The 19,679-nt window shown below is 58.3% G+C and overlaps 3 protein-coding genes across 5 annotated transcripts in view; 1 reads left to right on the top strand and 2 right to left on the bottom strand.

Annotated features, from left to right (window-relative positions):
- Window positions 1–94: 94 nt before the first annotated feature.
- NEURL2 (neuralized E3 ubiquitin protein ligase 2) lies at window positions 95–4,539 on the bottom strand. 3 transcript variants are annotated; one of them, XM_034787129.1, is made up of 2 exons: window positions 3,423–4,539; window positions 95–579 (listed from the first exon to the last, which is right to left on the bottom strand). In XM_034787129.1, exons 1-2 carry the CDS (start codon window positions 4,204–4,206, stop codon window positions 482–484), a joined length of 882 nt encoding a protein of 293 aa, XP_034643020.1. In that variant the 5' UTR covers window positions 4,207–4,539; the 3' UTR covers window positions 95–481. The 3 variants fall into 3 exon arrangements, with proteins under 3 accessions (XP_034643020.1, XP_034643019.1, XP_034643021.1); XM_034787128.1 differs by having other exon boundaries at window positions 95–593; window positions 3,423–4,538; XM_034787130.1 differs by lacking the exon at window positions 95–579 and adding an exon at window positions 600–2,207.
- Window positions 4,540–4,667: 128 nt separating this feature from the next.
- CTSA (cathepsin A) lies at window positions 4,668–12,521 on the top strand. The gene is made up of 15 exons (XM_034787127.1): window positions 4,668–4,779; window positions 5,091–5,254; window positions 6,445–6,556; window positions 6,850–6,900; window positions 7,368–7,454; window positions 7,586–7,741; window positions 8,189–8,280; window positions 9,178–9,262; window positions 9,598–9,689; window positions 10,030–10,108; window positions 10,382–10,530; window positions 10,621–10,696; window positions 10,899–10,988; window positions 11,205–11,306; window positions 11,734–12,521. Exons 2-15 carry the CDS (start codon window positions 5,091–5,093, stop codon window positions 11,815–11,817), a joined length of 1,419 nt encoding a protein of 472 aa, XP_034643018.1. The 5' UTR covers window positions 4,668–4,779; the 3' UTR covers window positions 11,818–12,521.
- A 461-nt stretch (window positions 12,522–12,982) lies between these two features.
- PLTP (phospholipid transfer protein) overlaps window positions 12,983–19,679 on the bottom strand; it is a gene marked incomplete in the record, with an annotated part of 18,455 nt that continues 11,758 nt past the window's right edge. Inside the window, 10 exon segments of the mRNA XM_034787020.1 lie at window positions 12,983–13,351; window positions 13,532–13,608; window positions 13,687–13,750; window positions 17,103–17,145; window positions 17,274–17,341; window positions 17,539–17,703; window positions 17,908–17,967; window positions 18,432–18,602; window positions 18,830–18,921; window positions 19,254–19,317. Coding sequence (XP_034642911.1) covers window positions 13,103–13,351; window positions 13,532–13,608; window positions 13,687–13,750; window positions 17,103–17,145; window positions 17,274–17,341; window positions 17,539–17,703; window positions 17,908–17,967; window positions 18,432–18,602; window positions 18,830–18,921; window positions 19,254–19,317 — 1,053 coding nt within the window.

The raw sequence follows: 19,679 nt of genomic DNA, 5'->3' as shown, positions 1-19,679 counted from the left end.
ACAACCTCGGGGATATTCTGTGCTACCCTCTCTCCACTGCTATGTGAAGGAGCCTGAGACTAGGCCACACCAGTCAGTACTCCCAACAATTTGCTTCTGTTTTGAAGCACTTTATTATCCTCTCATTTCTACAACAATCTGGCACATGCACCAATCCCTCCGTGTCCCTTTGTGTGCAGGGAATCCCCCCATTGCTGCTCTTGACTGTCTGTGCTGTAAGACTCTGCCATTCCCGTGGTCTCTGTGCCATTTATGGCACTGCACTTCCACGGCACAATGGAGGTCAGGACGGGTGTAACTGCTGAGGTTCCAGTCAGCGGCTGTGAAGTGGGGGGACCACCTCTGCTCCTGGGGCTCCTTGGGCGAAGATGGAAGAGCGGTTCTGGAAGCATGGATCCCTTTCTGGAAGGCCATTCTTGGTCACTCACAGGGGCTTCAAGTTTGAAGGGCCTGCCTGCTGAGGGTGATCTTGCCATCTCATTCATATTTGCAGAAGTTCTTCAGGAGCGGAGGCAGGTCCAGCCCATCGATGGCCAATCGGTGGACAATGTGCTTCTGGATGACCAGTCGACAAAGGGTCTGCAAGGAAGGGACTGAAAGTGGAAGGAAAGGAAAAAGCTGAGCTTGCTGCTCTGAGGCAACCTTAGGAGGCAGGTGGCTCTGTCACAGAAGAGAAGAGCCACTGGGCCAGTGGCTCCTGGAAGGCAGTTTGTTCTGGGACAGCAGCAGATTAATCTGCTTCAAGGACACCATTAATTCAGCCTCACAAAGATCTGCCTGCTGATTACGCTGGGGCAAGGCTCTCCTGCTTTCCTTGGGAGAGCTACTGCTGAGAAGCACAACATGAGAGTGAAGGATGGAAGTACTTACTTTTCTAGCCTCCCAGTAAAGGCTAGGAGAGCAGTTTATGTGCCTGTGCTGGTGAATTTTCATGATGGATTTTGAAAAGGCCCTATTAATTCATCTAAAGGCTGCGTGAACTTCCTATCCCCTGCCCTCCTCTCTATCTCTTCCTGTCCCTGAGTTAGCAGACACAGCAGGATTGAATGTTGGATCCCTCTGAGGTCTGGCTGGGGTTTTCCAGAGAGACTGGTTTCACAACAGTGTTATGATTAACTGGTTAGAGCTGGTTTAGTCAGTGCGTTCTCTGTTCCCTCGCAGTAGTGCTCCGGCTGGGCCGCAGGCTCTGATCCCACCCCCCACATGGTCCCAGCAGATTTCCTGTAAGGCTCTCGACACTCAGCAGAAAAAATAAAATCTCCAGTGTGCTTCTAGACCTTTTCTTTCTGAATTCTTTGAGTTATTGGGCGCTGGTAAAAGTCTTCAGCGAATCCTGGAGAGTGAATTCGCTATCCACCATACACCCCAGGCAGCAGCAGGGCCTGCTCACCCCATGTTATCCTGCTACAGTGCCCCACCCCTGACTACCTCTCGGGGAGGAGCCACGGAGAGTTCAAAGGCTGGAATGGTCTGGCCATTGTGTCAGCCCTGTGGTTAAGAACCCGTCAGCTCTGATTAATCTGAACTCTTGCTCAATGTCTCTGTAAAATGGCTGCCTTAAGTGCTGGTGACTTCTAGGAATTTGAGATGCAATCAGAGGCAGAGATATAAGTAGAGCAGTACTGAGTCCAAACATGTTACCACTGTTTAGAGGATGTGTCTGACCTTGGGTGTATTTTCAAATAGTTTGTTTACCTTAACTTGGAGGCACTGGGCTCTCGGGCTGTTATGACCAGGGGACTAGGTAAGAAGTGTCCCTGTTGCTATCTGCGGCAATCTCTTCCTCCCCATGTCCACTTGCCCTGAATCTCCCTTGTGACCCACAAGCATCACCAGTGGCCGCAGCTTGTTCTTTCTATGTTTCCTCTGCAAACTGTCTCCTGGCCAATAAACAGTAAAACTTCTCTTTATATGCTAAGAAAGCTTTGCAGAAATAGAAATCACTGAAGCCTTAAGTGAGAGAAGAGCCAGAGTCTGCCTCCTGCATCAGTTCCAGCCATCTTACGAAGCCCTAGTGAACATTCTGAGGCAACTTGCCTGGTACTGCACCTGCCCCCAACAGCTTCCAGCCTAGAGGGCCGACGGGGAAAAAGATATTGATTCACATTCTGAGCTGGACACAGGCCCTCCACAAAAGGTGTAGTTCAGTCCAGGAATAACATGAGAGGTTGCTTGCTACCAAAGTTGCTCATTAAAGCATTGGGGTCCTGTTAGATCAAAGTAAGTTTAATGATTGATAATTGCACATGCAAATACATGAGTCAGGTTCAAAATATCATCCTAGCCTGCACAGCAGAGCGTATCTTATCTCCCTGGTTTTGGACATTCACGGAACTAACTCAAAACAACTAGCAGAGAAACCACTGGATTTTAGCCTTGGTACCAAAATAATCTGAACTTTAAGCCAGTGAAACAAGGGAAGGCTTTCCCTACATCGATAAGTCACTCTTCTGCCTGTTCCATAGTTACAGTTGTTCTTTGGTTTTATTGTAGTGCTGTACATGTGGCCTCACATCTAGAATCCAGGTATCCGCCAATAAGCACTGATCCATTACAACAAATGTGGCATGTTAGCCAGCATAGCAATTCTTATGTTACTAGCCATTAACATGTCAGGAGTTCTTCCACAGCCTCCTTGTCTCACTTAGTACTTGGCCTCTCTAAGGTAGCCAATGAGGTGGCTAATTAGTGATGGTGGATTTTGTGACATGTGTCACAAAAGGTGTGCCCTGGCCACCTGTCCCATCAGGAATTTGACGGAGACACCAAACTGATTGCACATCTCGTCCACTGAACAGCTTTGCGATGGAAATGACTTTACCACTACTGGAGTGGGCTGGATGGCCCCATACCCACTATCCCTATCTATGAACATCTTCACCAGAGGCCGTAACACAGGAGTCCCTGGATGTTCTGCAGGACATAAATGGCAACACACTGTTTCTGCTCCCTGCACCCAAATCTCAGCCCAGAACTGCCTCTCCAAGCTGATCCCAACTTGGAAATGTCACAAAAATGAGAGCAGGCAGGAGCTCAGAGACGATAGGTGGCCAGGGCAGGGCCCGGAGGCAGAAACTAGAGCTATGGAGATCAGGACATAGAGGTGAGAGCCTCAGGAGTGTAGAGAAAAGAGGCTGGAAGGTCAGACAAATGAGTGTTGGGGAACCTGAGCTAGGTTCTGATTTTCAGGGCTGAAGCTGTATCCAGCAGGAAATGAGTGTTTTCTCCCGTCTAATCTGTCAGTCTTTTGCTCAGCACCATGGTATCTGAGCTTGTGCCCCTGGGAGACTGTGACATTTAATCTTACTGGATTTAAGTAGTTTTTTTGAGCCCCACCCCACTCTGATCTCCCTGAGCTCTGATCCAGCCAGAGGGGCCTGTCCAGGATGATTCTACAGGGAGGGGAGGAAACAGATACCTACAGCCATATTCCACTTGGATGACACGGACGCTCTTGGTTGAAGCAAAGACATCGATCACTGCATAGAGTGGGCGGGAGGCAGGGAGGCTCCTGGCACTCGGTCCCATGTCCTCTCCATTGATGATGATGTGCATGTCTGCCATCCCGTCAGATCGGACGGCATACAGCACCCCAATCCTGCTCCTCCGGGCTGTCGGGGGCAGCACATTTGTCTTGTACAAGTCATCCAGCACGTGGCTGTACTGGCTGGGCCTGCTCCGTCCCACCAGCTTGTCTCGGGGAATCCTGACTTGTTCTATGAGCAGGTAGGGGTCTGAGAGGAAGCCTTGGACCCGAGCCTCCGAGCCATCTGGAATAACACGGTTGTGATGCCTGGTGATGGCAAAAACCCAGGTGTCCCCCATATTGACCAGGTCTGGGAGCGAATACTCGGGCACCACATCCAGGCTTCTTGGGTCATGTGCTGTTAGCCCCACCCGCAAGTGGCCACACCAGCCCAGCTCCTTCTCCTCAATCTCCACTAGGAAGATCTGCCCAGGCTCCAGGGGCTCCTGGCTGAAACATAGCCCGTTGGCAAAGCTCTCCACCCGGGTGGCCTGAGTGTGCGAGGGGTCGATGCAGATGTTGGTGCCATGGACGTGGTGGAATCGGGTGGGTGGGTGGCAGGCAGCGGCAGCCATCTCTGTGGCATTCCCCCAGAGCACGGGGTTGTGGCTATTTTTAAGCAGGCCAGTCAGGCTCGAGCACCTGGCATTGTACAGCTGTTGTGGGGAGAGTGGTGACATTTGTACACTCCTAGTAGGGAACGCAGAGCCCCAGTGAAGCGCTCAAGGGTCCTAGTGCTAGTGAGAGCCTGAGCGACGCTGGAGAAAATGAACCAGCCTCGTGTCCTGTCAGCCTGAGCAGGGCGGCGCTCACCTCCCTCCTGGGGCTGTGGGGGGCTCTGCCGGGCGCCGGGCTGGCCCAGGCTCGCTGCACGGGGAGCTCAGCGTGGGGCCGGGCCTGGCGAGCTGTGCCCGGGAGCTTGGGGCACAGGCCCAGCCCCCCAGCGGCCCCTTCTGCGGCCAGAGGGAGACCTGGGCAGGTTGCGTTGGGGGCCCCACGTGCCGGCCCGTGTGTCTACCCCGGCCAGCGCCTGACTCCTCCGCCAGGCGGCGCTGCTCCCGCAGGGCCTCGCGCGCCGGCCAGAAGCCGGAATTGAGGGCGGAGACTGGGAGCCGCTGGGCTCTGATTGGCTCTATTCGGGATTGGCCCCGCCCCTCCGCGATCAGCTGCGCCCAGCGTCACGTGACCGCCTTGGTTCATATGGACGGGTCACGTGCCTTGTTCCCTACTCAAGGGGAACCTGCTGCCGGGAGGTGAGAGCCGGGCGGGGCCGGGGAGCTCGGGCCGCGGCCTGGGGGAGCGGGGCCGGGGTGCTCGGGCGGCTGCCGGCCGGGCCGGGGGGAGCGGGTCCTGGGCCGCGCTGGGGGGTCCTGGGCCGGGTCTGGCTGGGCCGGGCCGGGGGGGTCCTGGGCCGGGTCTGGCTGGGCCGGGCCGGGGGGTCCTGGGCCGGGNGGGCCGGGGGGGTCCTGGGCCGGGTCTGGCTGGGCCGGGCCGGGGGGTCCTGGGCCGGGTCTGGCTGGGCCGGGGCTCCCCCCGCCGGGCTGACTCTCGTCTCCGCCCGCAGATGGGGCCTGTCCTGCTCTGCGCGCTGCTGCTGGCGGCCCCCCGCGTCGGGGCTGCGCCCTCCGCCGACGAGGTGAGCTACCTGCCGGGGCTGGCTAAGCAGCCCTCCTTCCGGCACTACTCGGGCTACCTCCGCATCGACCCGCACAAGCGCCTGCACTACTGGTAGGTGCGGGGCGAGGGGCCGCCGCCCGCTGTGGGGCCCCGCTGGTCAGAGGGGTGCGTGGGTTGGGGTTGGGCTCAGGGGGTGCTCTGGCCATAGCAGCGCTACTCCACTGGGGGCGGCTCTTTCCAGCCGCTGATCCTAAAACACTGCGGGATTTAACTATTAACTAACCAGGCTGCGTTTAGTATGTTGTTAACGTGGGTGGCGCTACCCGTTGGTGGAGGCTAGCCCTTCTTCCCCCCCCACCCCCAATCTCCTGCTAGAGCCCAGAGCCCCCCACCCTGGCTGCTGGGGAGGGGGGAGCCGCCCCGAGTGCTGGGCCATGGGGGGCAAGAGCAGGAAGTAGGAGGGAGTCTTGGGGTGGAGTTTGGGCAGGACCTGGCCTGTGATACCTGCTGCCTGGGGTTGTTAGCCAGTTGATCAAATACGTGGTCAGTCATTTCTCTGTGAGACTAAGATCTATACAGAAAAGGGCAACTAAAATGATTAGGGGTTTGGAACGGGTCCCATATGAGGAGAGATTAAAGAGGCTAGGACTCTTCAGCTTGGAAAAGAGGAGACTAAGGGGGGATATGATAGAGGTCTATAAAATCGTGAGTGATGTGGAGAAAGTGGATAAGGAAAAGTTATTTACTTATTCCCATAATACAAGAACTAGGGGTCACCAAATGAAATGAATAGGCAGCAGGTTTAAAACAAATAAAAGGAAGTTCTTCTTCACACAGCGCACAGTCAACCTGTGGAATTCCTTACCTGAGGAGGTTGTGAAGGCTAGGACTATAACAGGGTTTAAAAGAGAACTAGATAGCCACTGATAAATTCATGGTGGTGAAGTCTATTAGCCAGGATGGGCAGGGATGGTGTCCCTAGCCTCTGTCTGTCAGAGGGTGGAGATGGATGGCAGGAGAGAGATCACTTGATCATTACCTGTTAAGTTCACTTCCTCTGGGGCACCTGGCATTGGCCACTGTTGGGAGACAGGATACTGGGCTGGATGGACCTTTGGTCTCACCCGGTACGGCCGTTCTTATGTTACATGAAATACTTCCATGTCCTACTGTTTCAATATGAATCGATAGTGCTATAGTAAACGAAGCAATGAATTCCCACATCCTTGACTCTTTCGGGTAATGTTGATTGCTAATTTGACTCCTGAACCACTGAGGTCTGAGTATCACTGGGTCTCCAGGTTTACAGAGGCTCAGAACAACCCTGAGAGCAGCCCTCTGGTGCTGTGGCTGAACGGGGGACCTGGCTGCAGCTCCATGTCTGGCTTATTGACCGAGCATGGCCCCTTCACGGTAAGTCACCACCATCCCTCTCCTTGGCCTGAGCCACCCTAAGTCCCCCATCCCACCCTTGCCCTGGTTTGCTGGGAACAATGTCCCTCCAAGGGTTGGCAGCAGTGACTGGGCTGTAACTGCAGGGAGGGGGAGCCTCACAGTCTCCTGAACCTTGCTGGTTCAAGCCACCTAGGCACTGGGTTCAGGGATGGTTCCCCTGCTTCCTCCAAGGGGGACAGGCTGGCCAGCCTGACAGTGCATCTCCTGCATTGGCTCTTCTGTTACGGTAACCGAGGCTTCTCCTTTATTAGATCCAGCCGGATGGGACCACCCTGCAGTATAATGACTATTCCTGGAATAAGGTATGGACTCCACTTCCTGAAAGGGACAGTGTTCTCTACCCACCCCCACCCCCACCCCCTTGCCAGGTGCACAGGGCAGGCCGTTCCAATGGCAACAGCTGTGCTGGGGTGTAGGCCCAGGAGGGTGCTGGGCCTTATATGCATTTGGGGGGGGCACTAAGCCCTGCCTTCCATTTTCCCATAGAAATGGAGCCTCTGGCAGGCTTCTCCCTTATTTACCTCCATCTTGCCTCCTAGGCTGTCTAGACTAGGACGTGCTAGGGAGTTAGCCAGCGTATTCTAGCCAACACCAAAAACAAGTGAGATGGAGGTTTTAACCTGACCGTGTTAGCAGGTGCTACAGTTAGACGCTGCCTTGTCCTGATTGGCTATCGAGCTAGTACCATGATCTGGCACCTTCAGGGCCGCAGAGTGGAGGGTCTTGGCTGTTACCTGTTCTCCCTGAGTGATCTGGGCTGTCTCTGCAGATTGCCAACATGCTGTACCTGGAGTCCCCAGCAGGTGTTGGCTTCTCCTACTCTGATGAGAAAGACTATGCCACTAATGACACCCAGGTGAGTGAGGCTCTGAGGCTGCTGGCAGTGACACCTGTCCCCTCCCTTGCTGCCAGTCTCCAGCAGCAAGGAGTTGGTTCCAGAGCTGGGGTGCCTGCAGCACAGCCTGCCTCAGCCTCCTCTGATTGCAGGTGGCCCGCGATAATTACCTGGCGCTGAAGGAGTTCTTCCGCCTCTTCCCGGAGTACAGCAAGAACAAGTTCTTCCTCACTGGGGAGAGCTACGCTGGCATTTACATCCCCACGCTGGCTGAGTGGGTGATGCAGGACTCCAGCATCAACTTGAAGGTAAGGGACATGCAGGCTCTGACCCCTTCCCTGGAGCGTATGGTGAGGAGAGGGGGCAGCCATGTGAATCCTACTAGCCCCACAGTTTCTTCCTGCTGCTGCACATTGTAACATGGGCTAGTCCTTGAGCTGATTGGGGGGGAGGGGTGGACGGGACACCAGGTGGCCTGAGGGGAGATGCCTTCTGTCAGAGAGAAGTGTGTGCCAAGGGGCCAGCTCTCTCCATATGGCTTTGCATCATACTACGTCCATGCTGGGGGGTGTTCAACTGTGCTCCGGGCTATCCATCTCCAGTGTGGGGTTTGTGGAGACCCCATTGTCCAGGCCAGCTCGCCCCCCCTTCCCCGCCCGAAGCAACTGCTTCCTGCTCAGCAGGTGCCTTGGTCCCTGCTCTGCCTGGCGTGGGGAATGCGCCGCAAGTTCTGACTGCTGCGCCCTGTTTTCTAGGGACTCGCCGTGGGAAATGGCCTCTCCTCCTATGAGATCAATGACAACTCCCTGGTCTACTTTGCCTATTACCACGGCCTCCTGGGAACGGGGTAAGAATGTGCAGATACTGGGGCTGCAGGCTATCGAATCGCAGCTAGAGGGCGCTGGCCTCTAGCATGCAGGATTGTGGCCTGGGACTCGGGATCAGAGTGCGGATGGGGGAGTTGGTGGCCATTCTCTGCTCTGGCCCAGCCTCCCTGGCCAGGGTGCTGCCCTTGAAGCTTGGCTACCCCAGCAGGCCAGTTCCTCGCTGTTGCTGGGGGGCTGCAGCCTTTCCAGGGAACGGGATCTGCTGCGAAAGGGTTTGGAGGACTGGCCCACGCCCCTCAGGACTGTGCTTGCTGGCTGGGAGTGGGAATTCCATTCTGTTCTACTTGGGGTCTCCTCCCACCCTCCTCTCTGCAGCATCTGAGCACTCTCCAGGCACACAGTGAGTGATGTCAGTCACATGGGGCTTGTTCTTCCACTCCTCAGGGGGAGGGTTGTGCGCAGTGGAGGGGTGATTTGATTTCTGTGCTGGCACTGCTGTTATACTGGAGAAGACTGGTTAGAGCAGCATGCCTGGCACTTGGCGCAGGAGGTGTGGAGGTTTGGGGTGGTCCCTTGTCCCACAGTCTAGAGCCACTCCTGAGGCAGCTCTGTCACCTGCTTTTCCCTAATGGGGACCGCTCCATTGTGCCTGAGGAGTGGAGTTACCCTTCATGATTGTCAGCCCAGAGCCTTAGGTTCGTAGGTGTTCTGCATGCAGGCCAGTGAGTGCCTTGAAGATAAGGACTCTCCTTGCTGTCCTGTGGGAGTAGAGGACAGGGGTGATGTGCCCATGGAGCCTGTGTAGCAGAGAAGTGCTACAGTGCTTGGTAGTCACTGGAGTTTCCTACGGGTTGGTGGCTTCATGTCCTGGCCTATTGCATTGCTGTTTCCTGCACTCACAAGGGTCTCTTGCTCAGGCTGTGGACAGATCTGCAGCGCTTCTGCTGCTCCCAGGGAAAATGCAACTTCCATAAAAACTCCAACCTGAACTGCACCCTCAAGGTGAGTATGGGCCAGGGAGTGTTGGGGAGGCCCCGGAGTAGCACCTAGCCTGGTGTAGCAGTGCTACCGTTCCCTAGGGCAGAGCAGAGTCTGGCTGATCCCTGTACCTTGTGTTGGGTTCTGCACCAGCAGCAAGGTCCTTTCCCTGGCTGTCTGAACAGGTGTAGTTCCATGAGGGATTGGATCCAAGGGCAGGGTTTAAAGGGGCAGGTGGCTGAGCAGATGGGCCCATGGCAGCTCCTCGAATCAGTCCAATGCCCTGCAGACCATGGTAGCCCCTGAGCCATGAGTTGCTGTAATGCCTGCTGGATTCCAACCCCCATGGCTTGTTCCAGATGCAAGAGATGATCCAGATCGTGGAGGAGTCGGGCCTGAACATCTACAATCTCTATGCCCCATGTGCGGGCGGTGTCCCTGGAAGCTACAGGTAGGAACAGCTGGCTCCAGCCCCTCCAGGTGGCTGACTTGAGTCTGGAGAGATCGGCACCACTCCAAAGTCCTGCGGCCCGGGAGCAGGTGGGAGGAGTGCAGCCAGCCTGTTGCAGATAGATCCTTGCTGGCAATCTCGGCAGGGGCCCTGGAGAGGATCCCTCCAGGAAGGGGCTTCGGGTTGGGGTTTCCCGGCTGCTGTCTGGGGCTCTCCTTCCTCCTCAGGATTCTGAGGCCAATGGCAGAGTCTAATACTCTGCCCTAGAAAGGGGAACCTGAGCAAGTGAGGGTTGGGGGTGGAGCCGCTTATTCTCAGGCTGCTCTCGCCCTGGCTGCAGGTATGATCAGGACCAGCTCATCAGCCATGACCTGGGCATCTCCTTCATCCAGCAGCCCCTGAAATACTCCTGGAGGCAGGTAAGAGTCAGGGCTCCGGCTCCTGGGGTGTGGGGAACCGGCACCTGCCTGCCCCTGTCCTGCTGTGCTACCCTGCTATGACTGCAGGAGCAGGCAGTGTCTCTCAGGCTCTGGGGCTGGCACTGGCTCTGGCCAGCCTGCAGTGCTGCCCATGGCGGGCCTGGGCAGAGGCGGTTAACTCTCCCTGCTGCATTGGGCAGGGGGCTTGAGGGAATCGGGTCTCTGCCCCACAGCCGCAGCTTTTCTCTCTCCTCATAACTCTTCCTCTCCCAGAATCTGCTCCGGATGCCAGCAGCCAAGAAAGGGGTTCGCCTGGAACCCCCCTGCACCAACTCCACAGCCTCCACCACCTACCTGAACACCCCTGAAGTGAGGCAGGCGCTGCACATCCCTCAAGAGGCGCCTGAGTGGCGCATATGCAGGTGGGGAGGTTTCTGGCCTGGCAAGGACCCGGCCTCCTGGCCGGAACTGGGTGGGTCTCTGCCGGTGTAACTCTGCCTGTTCCTTCACAGTTCGGAGGTGAACCACAGCTACAAGCGGCAGTACATGACTGTGAACGACCAGTACCTGAAGCTGCTTGGCACCATGGTGAGTTTGGGGGATCCCAAACCCCAGTCTGGCCCCTTTGGGAGAAGTAATACCTGAGGCGGGGCATCCCACCAGCCTCACCTGACCCCTCAGCTGCTGAGCTCTCCCTGCCCTTGGCTGCCAGCTGCTCTGAGCAGATCCCAAGCTGAGGCATGGAGCTGCTGCCCCTCCAGCCCAGGTGACTCCCTTGTGCTCTTGGCAGAAATACCGGATCCTGGTGTACAATGGTGACATCGACATGGCCTGCAACTTCCTGGGGGACGAGTGGTTCGTGGACTCCCTGGACCAGAAGGTAGGCAGGGGAGGGGGACTTGCTGGGCAGTGAGGTGCTGATGGGGCACAGCCCCCTGGGACTGCTGCAGTGACAGGTGTCAGGGTAAAGACATAGCCAAAGAGCCAGTACTGGCGGGAGGAGGGTCAGGGAATGGCCTGCCCTGCCCAGAACTGGTCAGGTGACACCTGGAGAGAGCGAGGGGCCGGCTCTAAGGGTGTTGGGCTCTGGTTCCAGGTGCAAGTGGCTCGCAGGCCCTGGCTGTACAACGATGGGACTGAAGACCAGATCGGGGGCTTTGTGAAGGAATTCACCAACATCGCCTTCCTCACCATCAAGGTAACTAGCCCCCGGCATGGCAGGGTGGGACCCTGGGCTGCAGAAACGTGTTCATAGCAGCAGCCGGGAGCTGAGCAGCTCTACACATTCCCCGACTGACAATGAGGGGGCAGGGCCCCTTCCTCCTCATGCCGGGGTGGGATTCAGCAGCTCCTCTGTACTTTGGCATGAGGCCACACCATCCTGCAGAGCTGGCCTGGGAGCTGGAGCTGTGGCCTCTGTCTCTGGGACCTAGTGTCCTTCAGCCCTGCAGGCAGGAGGGAGGCTGGGCCAGTTGCAGAGAGTCAGGATCTCCGGGAGCTGGGGGGGCCTGGCTGGGCTCTGGCCGAGGTTGCGAATCACTAGCCCACCCATTGAGGCTGTTTGGATGCTCCCTCCAGCCCTGCATGACTGGCCTTGACCTGGTGCCTTCACCTGTCTTCTGCAGGGAGCTGGCCACATGGTGCCCACAGACCAACCGCAAGCCGCCTTCACCATGTTCAGACGCTTCATTCAACAGCAGCCCTACTGAGAGCCTGGCAGAGCAGGGCCTGCACTACTGCCTGGGGCAGCTCCCCACCCCCTCCCGGGCCACGGGCCACTGCCTGGCAGGACCAGGGCCTCTCACCGCTCAGCGACTGCAGTAGATACGGGTTTTCCACAGTGCTGAGTGCACTGGGTGCTGGCACAGGCCAGTGGGTGTCCGACTGCTCCCTAGCTCCTCCAGCGGGGGAAAACTGACCTGGGTTTCCATGCTTCTGGGGGAGTGGGGGGTGCTGCCCTTCACCTCTAATGGGGACCCCTGCCTGTAGGCAGTGCAGGCTTGGTGGCAGTGCACTGCAGGGGTGGGGGCTAGAGCTGAGTGGCTGGGCAGCTGCTGGTTTCGCTCCTGCTGTGGCCTTTACCTCCTGGGGCTCTCCTGCCTCTTGCCCTGGGCCCTGGAGCTGCCATCTCACCTTGGGGGTGGAACAGCACCCACCCCATGGCCTTGTTTTGCTCCGAGGCTCCCTGCACGTGTCCCATGGGGCTGGCTTAGGCATCACCCTGGGCCTGCAACAGGCCTTGCTGTAGCCAGCAGCCACCTGTGCTGTGTCTCAGGTCTGCCCTGGGAAAGTTCTCATGTGTCCTGATGAAGGAGGTGTGAAATGAAGACATTCCCAGCCCTGCCCCCACTCACTCCCTAGGGCATGGGCTGCTCCCTGGGCCTTGCAATAAAATGTCACAGCTGAACCTGGATCCTTGTGACTGTTGCTCATTTCCCCCCAGCTCATGGTGCCTGGGCTGGGAGCCTGGATGTTTAAGGCCCCCTGTGGCTGGGGGAGACCTTCATGGTCCCCCACATTTGCCCTTGTGGGAGGGACTGTGGGTGAGGAGGCTGGCTGGGCCTCACCTCTACCCCAGCCGGGCCCTGTCCTGCCCCTAGCAGCTGGGCCATACAGTGCAAGCCCCTGCAGCAGCCGAACGGCTCGGAGGGGGAGAGAAGGGCCCTCTGGGGAACTCTGGGTCTCCAGTCCCCAATCACAGGGGGGGCTTGGTTACTGCAAGGACTGCTTCAGCTGCTGGGGCCTGCAGGTGCACCGTCTCCCCCAGCTGGCTCTAGCACCAGTTCCCAGGCCCCCATCAGCTGTAGGGCAGGGGGAGCAGTCTGACAGCTGCTGGGAAAGGCCCCGTGGCCAGTGATGCCCAGACTGCCCAGGCCGTGTCTAACCCTGTTTATTAGTGTCACAGTGCAACTGCTGCCCTGCCTCCCCGAGCAGCTCCAGCCAGGGGCTGGCTCCTGCCATCGCCCCGGTGCAGGCCGAGCAGGTGGGCGCTTTCTAGCGAAGGCTGGCCTGGGGCGCCGTAGCGTTGAAGGAACTCGGCAGGGGAGGGTCAGAGCCAGTTGGCGCTGTTGGTTCCGGGCTCGGCAGGCTGGTGTTAAAGGAACTCGGCAGGGGAGGGTCAGAGCCAGCTGGGGCTGTTGTTTCCGGGCGCGGCAGGCCGCCGGCCTGGGCAGGCTGGTATTTCTCAATCACCTCCCGAAGTCCCTGGGAGAAATGGAGATCTGCCCCCACCGTGATGAATCCCTGCAGAGTGAGAAGGGAAGGAGCGTTAGCCCAGCAGGGGCCTCACCTCAGTGCCTGAACTGGGCTGGCCTTGGGGGCTGCAGAGAGCTCAGGGCCCCACAGTGCTATCCTGAGCTCTGCATGGTAACTGGGTCCCCTTTCTGGGGCAGGTGCTGGGCCCCTCCTACGAGGCACACGTACCACATGGCTGGTGACTACCTCCTTGGTGAAGTCCATGCCCTCAGGCAGGGGGATCGGGACGCCCTTCTTTGTCCTCTCTGCAGAAAAGAAAAGGGAGCATTTGAGAGTGTGTCCTGGGCCGGTGCCCCACCCCCACCTGCAGCACAAGTCCCTACCATTAAGGATGGGCATGATCATCAGCTGCAGCAGTGTCTTCAGGGGGGCCTGCAATGGGAAGAGCTGGGGGAGAGAGGAAGAAGCGTTAGAGCTGCAGTGGGCCCCATGGCTCCCCCTGCATGCACATGAGTCTCCACAAAAACAGGAAACCCAAGAATAAGGGGGGATTTCAACTCTCCCCACAATCCCAGGGAACATCTTGCCTCGGGGGGGATAGAGACCAAATTTCTAGCCTAGTGGCTAGTCCAAGAAGTCACAAGGGGGGGCAATTCTAGTAGTGCCTTGATCTAGTCCAAGAGGTGACTCTAACAGTTGCCTAGTAACAGCACTCCTCAGGTCATTCAATTTATTATCCGGGGGTGGGGGGGGGGGAAAGAAACCCATCCCTGTAGCATTAACTTCAGAAAGGGGAACTACACCGCAATGAGGCAGCTCGTTCCATGGAAATTAGAAGTAACAGTCGGGCATGAAATGACTGCAAGCTACATGGAAACTCCATACTAGAGGCTCAAACGAACTGTAAATCCCAAATAAAAACAGGCAGAGGACCAAAACTGCCCCCTGGCTAACCAGAGGAAGACGGGGGTAGAGAGGAAAAGGCCCCTTTCAAAATTAGAAGTCAAATTCTCCTGAGGACCAGAGAAAGGAACAGAAACTCGGGCATGTCAAGCGTAAAAGTAGAATTAGGCAAAAAAGACTTTGAGGAGGAACTAGCAAAACCTGCCCAAGCTGACAGTTCAGTACAGCAGAAAGGGGAAGCTGCCAACCGGCCCGTGGGGCCGCGGGACAGTCCAGGGCCTGACAACACGGCTGCTGCGGAGAAACAACATGAATTCTTTGCATGGGTCTTTGCTGCAGAGCTGGGAGGAGATTCCCACACCTGAGAGAGTCTTTTGAGGTGACAGAGCTGAGGAACTGTCCCGTAGAGGAGCTTTTGGAACATATTTTTAAATTCAAGGGTAATAAGGCACTGAGCCTGGTTGGCATTTACCCACGAGTTCTGAAAAAACTCAGCTATCAAATTGCAGAACTACTGACTGCTATGTAACCTGTTGCTTAATTCAGCCTCTGTACCCCTAGGCGCTGACTTCCCTGCTTTCCTGGGGGTGCTCAGCTCCCCCTCTCTGCCCCTGGCCCTGCCTCCACACTACCCCTTCCATGAGGCCCAGCCCTGCCTCTTCCCACCCCTTCCCCAACTCTGCCCCTCCCAGCCAATATTCCAAATCCCCGCCTCCTCCCCCTCCCTCCCGGAACCTGCTAACACGGGCGGGAAGCGCTGGGAGGTAGGCGGAGGAGCGGGGATGCAGCGCGCTCAGGGAGGAGGTGGGGTGGGGGAGCTTGGCTGCCGGTGGGTGCAGAGCACCCACTCATTTTGCCCCATGGGTGCTCCAGCCCCAGAGCACCCACGGAGTCAGCGCCTATGTCTGTACCAGATGATTGGTGGATAACTAATTTTTTTAAAGGCTCCAGGGGTGATTCTGGCAATTACATGCTGGTGACCCTAATTTCAGTACCAGGCAAACTGGTTGAAACTACAGTAAAGAACAGAATTAGCAGACACATAAATTAATACAATATGTTGAAGAAGCACATGGATTTTGTAAAGGGAAATCATGCCTCCCTCATCCATTAGAATTCTTTGAGGGGTCCACAAATGTGGAAAAGGGTGACCCAGTGGATATAATGTACTTGGACTTTCTGAAAGCCTTTGACAAGGTCCCTCACTAAAGGCCCTTAAGCAAAGTCAGCAGTCATGGGAGAAGAGGGAAGGTTCTCTCATGGACTGGTAACTGGTTAAAAGTTAGGAAACAAAGGATAGGAATAAATGGTCAGTTTTCACAGAAGAGGGGGGGAAGGGAAAGTGAAACTAAACCCCGCAGCGTGACGGAGGGGAAAGGGCTGGCGCAGGTGCCGCTTCCAAACGCCAACCCCCCTGGTGGCACTGTGCCAATGCGGGGAGCCGGCCCTGATTCCCAGGGAGATCCTTACCTGCTCCCTGGGAGAGCCCGGCTCTGCCCTCCATGCCCCTGGATCCCCCCTGGAGGGTGAAGTACTCAGAGCCTGGGAATGTTTAGAGACCCTGCGCGCTGGGGGCATTCTCAGCCTCCTCCTTGCTCACAGGTTCCCCCGGGCCAGAAGGGACCGTTGTGATCATCTCCTCTGACCCCCTTGTATTAATTCTAATGAACAATGCCACATTATGCAGTATGCATTTTTTAAAGTTTATAATAAGCGATGCTCTGGGGGGAAAGGAGGGGGGCACAAGGTGGAAATTTCGCCTCAGGTGCAAAATATCCCTGCACCGGCCCTGGTGGGAGGTCTAGGTTGGATATTAGGAAACACTATTTCACTAGGAGGGCGGTGAAGCACTGGAATGCGTTACCTAGGGAGGTGGTGGAATCTCCATCCTTAGAGGTTTTTAAGGCCCCGCTTGACAAAGCCCTGGCTGGGATGATTTAGTTGGGGATTGGTCCTGCTTTGAGCAGGGGGTTGGACTAGATACCTCCTGAGGTCCCTCCCAACCCTGATATTCTATGGTTCTATGACTAGGACTGTTCAGCTTGGAAAAGAGACGACTAAGGGGGGATATGATAGAGATCTATAAAATCATGACTGGTGTGGAGAAAGTGACTAGGAAGCATTATTTACCCCTTCACATAACACAAGAACCAGGGGTCACCTGATGAAATTACTAGGCAGCAGGTTTAAAACAAGCACAAGGAAGTACCACATCACACAGTCAGCCTGTGGAATGCATTGCCAGGGGATGTTGTGAAGGCCAAAACTATAACTGGGTCCAAACAAGAACTGGATAAGTTCCTGGAGGACAGGTCCATCAACGGCTTTTAGCCCAGATTGTCAGGGATGCAACCCCATGCTCCGGGTGTCCCTAAGCCTCTGACTGCCAGGCGGGATGGATCACTCAGTAATTGCCTGTTCTGCTCATTCCCTTTGAAGCGCCCAGCGCTGGCCATTGGGCCAGGCGGACTGTTCTTGTGCCCTTTGTGCTTGGCCTGGGTAATAGGTTTGCTGGACCAAGGTCTGCGGTGGGGTCAGGGCACAAGGCATAGCAGTTTAGGGCCAAGCAAGGGCAGCTGCAGGCCTTGGGCTGGGGGTTCTTTTTTTAAGTGAGAGCCCCCCCCAACCTTTTCCACGCGCTGCCCCATTTTAGGCATCCCCCACACACACACCTGGACGTTTCCCCACTCCCCCTTCTTTCCCCTCACCACCGCAGGGGCCTCCCATTGCTCTCCCCAAAGCCCTTGGTGGATTTTCCCTGGGGATGGAGGGAGAAGAGCTGGTCCCCTGTGGCTGTGCCACAAGGCCAGGGGCTCCCCGCCCAGCCCGGTTCTGCTGGATCGGGCCCATCTGTTTGATGCCCTGGGCGCCAGGCAGGCCGTGCTGCCCCACTCACCGCCAGGGACTCCAGTGCCGACTGCTTGGAGTAGATCCGGAACCTGCCCGGGGGAGAGAGAGAGCACTGTGAGCACAGCTTCGAGGTCCAGCCCTGGGACAGCTCTGCAGTCTGGCCTTGGGATGCTGCCCAGACGCTCCAGCAAGGGGCTCCCAGGGACAGGGGAGTTACCTTCGCAGATCCAATTGCACCTGCAGCGCTTTCCCTCGCAAAGACATCTTGGCACTCAGCTTGGCATCCTGGAGGGGAGACAAGGCCACAGCCCCATTACTGCCTACCCCACAGAGCAGACAGCCCTGCCCCATGCCACCCTGCTGTTCTGCAACGGCAGGTTCACTGCTGGCCATGGGCTCATGGGACCAGGTTCTGCACAGCTGCACGAACTGCAACAGGTGGGGCTGGGCTCCCTGCTGCGCCCGCCCGGGGAGCAGCTCACCATGGTCATGCTGGAGAGCTGGATGGCGGGATGGTCGACGGGCACCAGGGAGATGTTAAGGACGGCAATGACCGAGACGGAGGTGCCCGAGGGCTTGATTGTCCAGAGTGGAGGAGCCGACACCTGCAGCACCAGCTTCAGGGGCGCGTCCACCACAGCAGGGCTCTGCCGGGAGAGAGCAGGGTCAGGGGAGCAGGGGGCAGGCAGCACAGGGCTGAGCCGGGGCCCTGAAGGCAGCCAGCTCTTCTCACTAGCAGCCCCATTGCCATCCTCCTGGGCCCACACTGGACCTCCAGTCCAAGGAGCTGCACCCCCTCCACGGGAACGGCCTCCTCCCAGGGTCGCCCGCCCCATGGCCACTGCTCTCACCAGCATGATGATGCTTCCGAAGAACGAGGCTCTCAGCAAAACCTCCAGATCCTTGGGCACCTGAAAAACATGCAACCGTCCTGGGTAAGGAGATTGCCCCACAGTACACTGCTGTTACCCCGCCCCTCCCCCCACCTGCGCTCCTAGTGTCCCTGCCCCTCCTCCCTATCAGCATGCCCCCCCTGCACACCCAGCACCCCTGCCCCTCCCCCATCTCCACACCCAGCACCACTGCCCCTCCCCCGTCTGCATGCCCCTCCCCCTCTCCACGCCCACCACCTCTGCCCCTCCCCCATCTGCATTCCTAGTGTCCCTGCCCCCCCTCCCCTCTGCACACCCAGCACCCCTGCCCCTCCCCCTCACCCATCTCCACGCCCACCACCCCTGCCCCTTCCCCCATCTGCACTCCTAGTGTCCCTGCCCCTCCTCCCCCCATCAGCATGCCCCTCCCCCTCTCCCCGCTGCACACCCAACACCCCTGCCCCTCCCCCCATCTGCACGCCCACCACCCCGTCCCTCCTCACCTCCTCCCCTGCAATCTCCATGCTCAGCACCCCCGCCTGGTAGTAGGCATCCATGGCAGAGTTGAAGAAGTACTCGGAGAAAGCCACGTAGACCATGCGCTCCGTCTCCTTGATCACTGGTGCCACCGCCTGGTTCGCCAGCGTCTCGTTCCACCGGTAGTAGAACATGCCCTGGGCAGCACAGAGCTAGTGAGTGCCGGCCCCCGCCCCGGCCCCACAGAACAGGCTCCCCTGGCACTCAGCCATTGCAGCCCCGGGCTAGGGCCCGGCGTCCCCACGCACTGGTATCCGCGTGCATGGGGGGCCGACCCCGCGCACCCCGGAGCCAGGGCATCACAGACGTGGCCCAGTGGCTCCCGCGGCCACGCTGGAGCCCCTCCCCCTCCCCCCCCCGTTACCTTGAAGTCCAGATCGAGGGTGTCAGGGGAGACGACGGGGTTGCTGAGGAGGGAGTAATCGATGCTGATGTGCTCGTCCACCGGGCTGCGCACTGTGCCCAGGGAAGGCAGAGTCAGTCGCCCGGCGAGACCTGAGCTTGGCCCAGCCAGGCTGACGCCCCCTCCGCCCCGTCTCTGGGCCCCTCAGTCCTGCCCCCGGCTTCTCGCGCAGAGCAGCCGCTGGGCCTAGTCTGTTACCACGGCTGCAGTCCACTGCCCCCCAGCGTGGACCTGCCCCCCTGCGTGGACCTGCCCCCCCCAGCGTGGACCTGCCCCCCAGCACGGCAGCACAGTGCAGCTCTGCACCCAGGCCCAGGCTGAGCCGGGCCCAAGTCTGGTCTCGTCAGCCCAAGCCCCCGTGGCGGCCGCAGGGCCGCGGACTCACCCGACACGGTGTCCAGCAGCGAGTTCAGCTGCACAAGCCCCGCGTAGCGCAGCGCTGGGCAGATCTGAAACAGACACCACAGGCTGGGTCGGGGTCGGCGGGACGGGGGCCCCAGCACACAGCCAGGGAGCGGGATCGCCTGACAGGTGTCCCTGCAGCCTCCATGGGAGCCTCTCCCGCTCCCGGGGCCCAGCCACCAACCCCCACGGGAACCGGGAACATCCTGCCCGTGGCTCCAGGAGCTGCTCGTCCTAGTGCGTCAAAGCCACAGGACAGGACTCGCTGCTGCCCCCCAGCACCAGCTCCTCCGAGGCTGCTCCACCCTGCCTGCCCCCGCTCTGCCTGCGCCCCACCACCCCGACCCGCAGCCCCATTCCACCCCGACCCACAGCCCCATTCCACCCCGCCTGCCCCCGCTCCGCCTGC

Source organism: Trachemys scripta, chromosome 12, assembly GCF_013100865.1.
Source record: "Trachemys scripta elegans isolate TJP31775 chromosome 12, CAS_Tse_1.0, whole genome shotgun sequence".
Taxonomy (NCBI): Eukaryota; Metazoa; Chordata; order Testudines; family Emydidae; genus Trachemys; species Trachemys scripta.
This window is presented reverse-complemented; position numbering and strand designations above follow the sequence as displayed.